At 38.3% G+C, this 8,492-nt stretch overlaps 2 protein-coding genes across 4 annotated transcripts in view; one reads left to right on the forward strand and one right to left on the reverse strand.

Moving 5' to 3' along the window:
- LOC113117278 (arf-GAP with SH3 domain, ANK repeat and PH domain-containing protein 2-like) overlaps nucleotides 1–3,182 on the forward strand; it is a 59,665-nt gene extending 56,483 nt beyond the window's left edge. For 2 of the 3 annotated variants that reach the window (XM_026285855.1, XM_026285857.1), the window contains one exon: nucleotides 694–3,182. In XM_026285855.1, coding sequence (XP_026141640.1) covers nucleotides 694–768 — 75 coding nt within the window. In that variant the 3' untranslated portion in view covers nucleotides 769–3,182. The remainder of the gene's footprint in view (nucleotides 1–693) is intronic. The other variant, XR_003294145.1, reaches the window with a different exon arrangement.
- Nucleotides 3,183–3,362: 180 nt separating this feature from the next.
- On the reverse strand, nucleotides 3,363–8,326 carry LOC113117282 (integrin beta-1-binding protein 1-like). The gene is made up of 7 exons (XM_026285862.1): nucleotides 8,188–8,326; nucleotides 6,620–6,749; nucleotides 6,429–6,507; nucleotides 6,216–6,346; nucleotides 5,160–5,252; nucleotides 4,799–4,948; nucleotides 3,363–3,952 (listed from the first exon to the last, which is right to left on the reverse strand). Exons 2-7 carry the CDS (start codon nucleotides 6,689–6,691, stop codon nucleotides 3,881–3,883), a joined length of 597 nt encoding a protein of 198 aa, XP_026141647.1. The 5' UTR covers nucleotides 6,692–6,749; nucleotides 8,188–8,326; the 3' UTR covers nucleotides 3,363–3,880.
- Between the last annotated feature and the right edge of the window lie 166 nt (nucleotides 8,327–8,492).

The following is an 8,492-nucleotide window of genomic DNA, read 5'->3' on the forward strand; positions in this document are numbered from 1 at the left end:
CACACCTCACTTTCAAATATTAAGAGCGAGGGAACCAGAGAGGAAACGTTTGTTGACCATATTTCCTTTCTTGTGACTGGCTGGTTGTTAATAAGTAAACTCAGTGAGGGTTCAGTGTCTCTGCATGTTTTCCACCAAACTGGCCGTGCTTAGTCAGTCATTCTCCACGGAGCCAAATCCGTGTTCCTGTGTGACTTCTATCCTATTTACATACTTCAGTGGGTTCAAGCTGCATTTCCATTGCAGTTTTTTGCCAGTTGTTAAGAATACTGTTGTAAAAACATTTTTTATTTATTTCTGGCCTTAATTATGATAGGATAGTGCAGTGATGACAGGAAGTGAAGTAAGAGAGAGGAGTGTAGGGATCATGAAAGGTCCTTGAGCCGGGATTTGAACTCAGGATGGCTGTAACGCAACGGCGCACTGCCCACAAGGCTATCTGCTCTGGTCCTGATTTCATATTTGAAATAAATATATTTGAGTTAAGTTAAATTCAATGTATAAATATTTGTGCACCACTGTATGCAGTGTTTTTCTTTTTAAGATTGTATTTTTGCTTTTATTAAGTGAAGTTGGAGAGAGGGGGGTGGGGTCAAGTTTGGATTCGAACTCGGGACACTCGCAGTACAACGGCTGTCGGCGCTGACAGTTTTAAGAATATTTCTAACACACTTCCTTCTGATTGTTTTGTAGCTGGGCCACATAGAGGGAGAGCCAATGAGACGAGGAGCGTTTCCTGTCACATTCGTGCAGTTCTTCATGGACTGAAGTTCAGAGATCAGAGACATGGAGTTGGACCGATGACGGCACTTCTCTGCTTCTGTGTGGCCTCGCTGAACATCATCATGATCATCATTATCTTCATCCCCTTAATCTTGAAGCTTGTGTCTGAGCTTCCAAAATCCCTGGCTCGAGCGACGCTGGAATATAACCACTTTTTGTTTTTGGTTTGTGGACCAGACTTGCATAAATGCATTTTTAACTTATTTTATCGTCACCACAGTTCTAATGACAAATGTCATCATAATGAAGGTTTTATTCTGAAACCATTCACATCCTTACTCCTTTAATACAGACCGCTCTACAGCGTACGTGTGTTTTTGAAGTACACAGATCTGTGAAAATGGTCTTATTTGCCCACGTTCCATGATTGGCAAGGAAAGACGGAAGGATAATCAGAGAATCGCTGACTTTTGAGTACTCTGTTGGAAAAGAGCTTCGTCAACGGTGCTAAACCAGGAATATGCTACGAGAGCCGTCCAACTTTCCCGTTTCACACTCCCTGCCCCAGTGCTGAGTGTATAAATAGGCCTGCCATTGCTCACACATGGGAGATATCTCAAGTGCAGCGTGTGGACGAGAGAGACCGAGAAACAGACCGACACGAGAGTGCTCTGTGCTGGCTGAGGGACAGGGGACTGAATGGAAGTAATCTTGACCCTGTGCCTGCTGGGAGATTTGAGCAGCGTGCCAGTTTGCATGAACATTCGGTGGCCTCCAGAGAGAGCAACGGAGCATCAAGGTGGTTTATTTCTGTATAGATATTTATAATTCAGAGCTGTCCTTCTGCGTTCTTGATTTAGATGCTTTTATTGATTTGAATGATCTTTTGCAGACCTTCCTTCAGCGTGCAGGCCGTTTGTCTTCAGAGGTCTGCGGAACGCTGTCATTTATCATTCGTTCTTAAAGTGATAGACCAAAAATGAAAGTATGGTCATTTGTTTAAGCTCATGTTCTTTCATAACAGGAACTGTGGGTGTTGTGTACTGTCACTCTATTCCAAATCTAATGAAGTAGCCATTGTAACTTTGTGTGAGAAAGAAACTAATATTTAAATGGATTGTTCAGCAAAACACTTTCATGTCGTTCCAAACCTGTATGAGTTATTTATTCGAAGGAACACAAAAGCTATTTTGAAGAACGTGGGAACCAAACAACATTGGAGACTATTGACTTGTATTGTTAAGACAAAAATTACTTATTTTCAATAATAATGTCATTTTGTGTTTGACAAAGTCGTACTGATTTGGAATGAGGGAGAGTATTAATTTGTTATTCACTGAAAATCATCTTCTGTGGTTCTCATATTCCATTCAGTTTAAACATGCTGTGTCAAGACATGCCAAGCCAGTTTTATGAGAACCGAACTTGATAAACGAATGATGTCAGACTTGGCACAGCATGTCACATTAGAGTCAAAAGCAAGTTTGAATGAGTTAAAGGGGAAGATATTAAGTGAATAACATTCTTACCCATTTGTTGTGTTAGTCCCAACACAGGAGTTCTGGGTACTTGCAATTTAGCACAAAAATGTACAATGTCATTGTTGTCTTTTTTTGTAAGAGCTTGGCGGGGTTTGTTGTCATTATGGGAAAAAGCACTCTTGACATTTTAAAATATTTATCCTGGCTGGTTCTGTGGAAGATAAAAAGGTTTGAAATATGAAGGAAAGCAAATGACAGAATTTTTCTTTTTTGGGTGAATGATCCTTTTAAGATGCTCTTACCTTTCTCCAGTGTACAAAAAAATAACATTGAACATTTTTTTTTTACTTTGAGATCTCCAAAACCTATTCAATTTTAACAGATTCCAAGGTGACAGTTTGAGATGTTCCCAGAGTCTCTCAGCGTTGGCTGGCCAGATGGGTGTTCCCTGAACCAGTAATAACTCTGCATCTCTCTAATTGTATTCCAGGGGAAATTAAAATCCCTCATGTCATTTCCCCTCACAACACTTCTCTTAATCCTTTCTAAAGCTTTGAAATGCTCATCCATCTGTAATTGTGTGCAGGAGTAACACAGCAGAGCGTTATGTGTCATGAGTGTTTGATGTGGTTGCAGAGCAACTTAATAGAGTCTATTATGTAACTTTTAATTAAAGTCATGTTAGTCTTGATTGAGCTCGGACCGGAGTGACCTGTAATTATCTGGGTTCAGCTCACTGTATGCGGCCGGCACCTGATTGTAGATAAATGTAGACTTTACTTTGTGCATATTTAATTGTAAACAGAGAGCTAAACTGATAATGTTTTGACGTATTGTTAGATAAGACTGTTACAGTACACTTTTAACTAAGTTGAAAACAACCTCTATTCACCTGTTTACCATAAACATCATTGATGCTAATATATAAATATATGTACAAATAAATGGGAAAACTGGAATTAAAAACCTGCAAATGAATTCCGTGCTAATGTGTTGCATTATTTGGGTAGTTTAAAACGAATTCAGGTTTTCTGTTCCTCGATTAGGGAGCTGTTGTTGTTATTAAACATGAATATTTTCAAAACGCTCCTATTATTCAACAGGATGAAAGCACTGCCATCTAGTGGAAACGAGGGGGAAAAACAAGAAGAAAATGCATTCTGTTCCCATTTGTTTATTGTACCGTATCAACTGATCCCACCTGGACCAGGAGGACGACAAAAGAGGGGGATGTACAGATAAAGGACGCAAAGGGTTTAGTTCTTACAGCATCTGTGTGTTCACACTGACATTAATGTACCACGGTTTACACAAATCCCACTAGAGCCTAACAAATCCCAGATTCACTGGCCCTTAGTGGGGAAATGTGCTCTGAGGTTATTGTATATTTACATTAAATAAGATTAAATTAGGTTACAAAAATAGACAGAGAACAGACTTGGCTTTTGGGTTGTGGTGGGAGGGGCTGTTAAGAGCAGAGGATGCTGGGACTAATGTATATGGTGTAAACGTGGTTGAGATGGCTGCCCTTTCATGCTGAACAACGAGCGATCAGCTGTATTAACATTTATCAAAGTGAGACAAATTCCAGCAGTTGTGTCAGATGCTTTTAAAAAGGGCACCTCTCCTGAAGGAACGAGCGAGCGTGGAAGAACAGGAACACTCCCGAACAGACCTCAGGACTTCCCTGAGGCCAGGGCACAGTCGAAGGAGGTGGACAGTACTTTACAGATGGCCTGGGCTTGTTCCTGTAGAGCACAAATGATGTGTTACTTTTACAGAGCACCACAGAGGAGTGCTCTTTACACACTGCAATTCAAAGGTTTGGATCAACAAAATTAATACTTCTATTCAGAAAGAATGTGTTAAATTGATCAAAAGTGACAGCAATAAGATTTATCGGCACAACTTTTTCAACATTCATAATAAGAAGATATGTTTTGTGAGCAAATCGCCATATTAAATGTTTTCTGAAGGATCACGAAGAATTTGCAGCATCATTACACCAGTCTTTAATGTTACGTTTTAAAATATATACAATTTGTAATAATTTGAAATGTGTAATATTACTGTTTATTGTATTATTGAGAAAACAAATGCTGCTTTAGTAAGCATAAAAATATATATAAAAAAAAAAAAAAAACCTTGAACTGTAATAGTGTATAATTGGTATGTTTATAGTATAAATATCAATATAAAAGACATACAGTATAATGTCATACATATGTAAAATGGTCAGTTTCAACTAATTGATGTAGATGTCTGACTAAAAAATTCATCATCACTCAGTTAAAAAATAAGTTAAAAATAAACGAGTAAAATACATGTCAATAATGTTTTTGTATAAATGTAAACATCAGTAACCCTTGTTAATTTGATTACTTTTAGACTTTTTACTTACTTTTGGGTATATGAGTACTTACTTTTTTTTTTGCCCTAATAATTTTAAATAGAATTAGTTACAAAAAAAGAAGATGTGTCTGTGTGTGTGACCCATTTCAGAGCAAATACACAAATACTGAAATATGTTTTTTCTGCTACACTGTCCAGATCTAGGCTCATCATGCTTGTCACTTCCTGTCTTGAGGTCTTACCGCACTGCTGCACTGATACACCCAGATGCTGCACTCCTGCTGCTCTGCATCTGTGGTCTTCAGCGCCAGCAGGTTCTTTCCAGCACCCAGACCATCATCATAGCAAAGCATACGTACAATCAGGTAGAGCGGGTGACGGTGCAGCACATCCTGAGAAGACAGAGAATCAATAATCGATCAGATCCTGAGAGAAACACAGCCACGCCATTATTTCAGAGTACAGCACTGTGGAATGATGAGTGGGTAATGTTCTGTTTCAGCTCCACACAATTATTATTATTTTGGGATTATGAATCTAAATGCTATCATATGCTCCTAATACGAACACAAAGTTGACACTGGGTCAGGTGAATGGACTCACACACTGGTCCAATGAGGCCACTTTAACTCCATACTTAGACACTCTCAGAATCATCTCCTCATCTCCAGGCACAAACGGCAGTTTTCCATCTTGCTTAAAAGTGAATACATGAGATATAATCAGTTTTTAGACAGCTTCAGACTCAATTCATGACAGCATAATAACTATTTAATCTCTGCTTTATAATCAGAGGTGGCACTTTGTACCTCTCCTCTATTCCCAGGAGAAATAGATTTCAAAATATAGTTCAACATCAACCTAAAATCATAAGAATTATGCCTTCTACAAAAGTCAAATGGTCACATGACACAAAGGTTGCCAGATTAAACAAATACTTCACTGCTGAAAGATTACCGATTTACTAAACATGACTATCAAACATGAAGAGGAGAGATTTGAAGGAGATCCTCTGCAGTGAATGGGTGCCGTCAGAACGAGAGTCCAAACAGCTGATAAAAACATCACAATAATCCACACGACTCCAGTCCACCAATTAACATCTTGTGAAGTTAAAAGCTGTGTGTTTGTAAGAAACAAATCCATCAAGAAGTTTTCACTTCTGGTTAAGTTATGAGTGCATGATCCATAAGAAGTCTGCTTTCTCCAGTGAAAAAAAACATTGTAAGTTGTCCTCTCTCACATCAAAATGCACGGACATATTTGTTTTGGGCTGTTTTTGTGCATATTTCTCTCTTGATTAAGACGGAATGACCTCTTCAACAATTTTAGGGATAATGGACTTATATTTTAGTTGGATTTTGATCGATTTGTTTCGCAAAAACATGCAGCGTTTCACTTCACAAGATGTTACTGAATGGTTTTGAGTCATGTGGATTACAGTGATTTTTATCAGCTCATTCTGGCGGCACCCATTCACTGCAGGAGTCCACTGGTGAGCAAGCAAAATTTCTCCGAACCCGTTTCGATGAAGAAACAAAATGACCTAAATCTCGGTTGGCCTGTGGCAGAGTAAATTTTAAGCGAATTTCCGTGTTTTGAGTGAACTATTGCTTTAAGAGTTCAAACATCTAGTGGTCCCCTTTTGTAGATCTTTACCTGAGCCGCATCGATGTAGTTGATCAGGTCTAGCGGCTCCTGCAGGGTCTTGCTCATCTCAAACTGCAGCTTCTCGATGGCTCCCACATACTTGACTCTGAACTCAGCACAGGTGTCAGACACGGCGTTACCTGAGGGTTCAACAAGGTCAGGAACTAGTCCGGGTCTCAAATGTACACACACGAGTTTCTAGGTGTTTCAGTGAGGACTAACTTGAGCTCTTGGTGGAGTCCGTATCGAGACTGGCGACTGTGCTGGACCTAGACAGGCCTCCCAAACTGGAATCTACTGACTGGATAAAGGGAGATTAGAGTTCATCAGCAGACAGAATGGCTGAAGTCAAATGGAAATTCATCTAATATCTGTTTATGATGTATGTACTGAATGACTGCTGGTAACCCCACCTTGCTTTTAGTGCTGACCTCACTGCTCTGGGAGCTGCTGCTGCTGTGGCGCTTCTTGACCTTCCGAAACATCCTTCACCATGACGCCAGCGCTGCAGGTCTCCAGCCTCCCAGCAGATGGTAACACAGTCTGGGGACATTCAGCAGAATCAGTACTACATCAACTCATCAAAATCATCTTAGAAAACTATAGTCTCCTGCAAAGATGGATTTTAATCAAAGAACAAATATTTAAATTACACGATTCTTTCAAGGTTCGTATACTGTTTGACCAAGGTTTTCTTTTTTTCTTTGGTAGATTTCCATTTGAATGTCAGGTGATAATTTTTGCAAGAATTTATGCTTAACACAGTGTACAATTTGACACTAAAGAGAAAGTACAATATGCTAGCCAATGAAATCTTTTAGAAAAGAGCATACATATAAACAAATTTTGAAACAAATATGAAAAGGAAAATAATAATAATGTTCTTCCAGGCCTTGAACTCAAATTATTTTTGACCCATTCTCAAGAAACAATTTATATTTGATATTATTTGATACTAGAACTTTATGGAAGATTGATTCCATTAAATAGGAATGTTATAATATTATGTTTATTTCTGCAGGTCTGATTTTATTTCTCACAATTCTTTCTTTTTTCATGCAATTAAAAAAAAAAAAAAAAAAACGTCTGAATTGTGAGCTATAAAATCTAAATTGCGAAACTCAGAACTACAGGACTTCAGAAAACTTTTCCGCTGTAGAAATGCAAGTTTGAATAAATCTCTCACAAATCTAACTTTTTTTATTTACCTTATTTTTTTAAACCTGTGACAGAAACATCTTCCATAGGAATCAGACTTATTGTAAAAAAATAAAATAAAAAAATAAATAAAATAAAATATTCTACTAACATAATTAAAGCAAGTTATTTTACAATAAGATAACTGCTTTATAAATACTATTAATATTATATTTTCATACAAAAAATTTTCTGGCTCAAATAACTATTATTCCTTAATTATAAAATAATATCGCAATACATCACATCATTGATGAAATCACTTTTTAAAATTCTTTACAGTTAAAAAATGTGCAAACACTAACGTTAACTATTAAATAAAAAAACTATGTCCCCATGAGTAAAAACTGAGAGATGTCTCAGCATAATACACAACTAACAAGGTTCCTCAAGTAGTACTTCTGTTCAGATATAATAGACATATCTCGTTAAGAAAAACACTCTGGCTTTTAGAGTATGACAAACAGCATGGACGTGTTCTGGGGTTCAGGACGCTGCACGAGCACACGCCCCAAAAAACAATGGTGCCAAACTTAAAGTAGCTTTCCGAGTCACTCAACTATGACTTCTCCTGAGCGCGAGGTCGCGAGCTCACCGCAAGCTCATTGTTTATTAAAGCCCCGCGGAAAGTAACGGAAACCCGTTGCTAGGATAAACACTCAGCAGCACCCCACGTCCAACTTGACTAATGCTAGCACAAAGGGCTCTTATTTGGTCGTTTATTGGCATCTCTACAATTAAATATAGAGAATTTGAACTTGGTAAACAAGCATACTTGGCATACCTCTATTTTGAGCTCACTATGCAGCAGTGTACGGCTGTAATGATTATTAATAGGTAGGTTCATCAACGCAGCGGTCGGCGGCTCGCTCTGGCGAGACTTGTGTTGACACTTCACTTCCTGTACGGCTCCACCCAGCACTTCTTAAAGGGGCCGCACGATAGTAAATGGCTGTGTTTAAATTGGTTTATATGGAAAGTTCGCCCCAGAATGAACACTGTAATTAATTCACTCACCCTCATGTCCTTCCAAACCCGTAAGACCTCCGTTAATCTTCGAAGCAAAAAAATAAGACATTTTTGATTAAA

This window comes from Carassius auratus, chromosome 17 (assembly GCF_003368295.1).
Source record: "Carassius auratus strain Wakin chromosome 17, ASM336829v1, whole genome shotgun sequence".
Classification (NCBI taxonomy): domain Eukaryota; kingdom Metazoa; phylum Chordata; class Actinopteri; order Cypriniformes; family Cyprinidae; genus Carassius; species Carassius auratus.

Excerpts from the sequence above, each read along its gene's own strand:
- LOC113117282 (XM_026285862.1), bottom strand. The coding sequence starts at position 6,691 with ATGTTTCGGAAGGTCAAGAAGCGCCACAGCAGCAGCAGCTCCCAGAGC. Across the intron at positions 6,508-6,619 it reads AGGTCAGCACTAAAAGCAAG|TCAGTAGATTCCAGTTTGGG; the intron begins GTGGGGTTACCA and ends CCCTTTATCCAG. Across the intron at positions 4,949-5,159 it reads TGGCCTCATTGGACCAGTGT|GATGTGCTGCACCGTCACCC; the intron begins GTGAGTCCATTC and ends CTGTCTTCTCAG.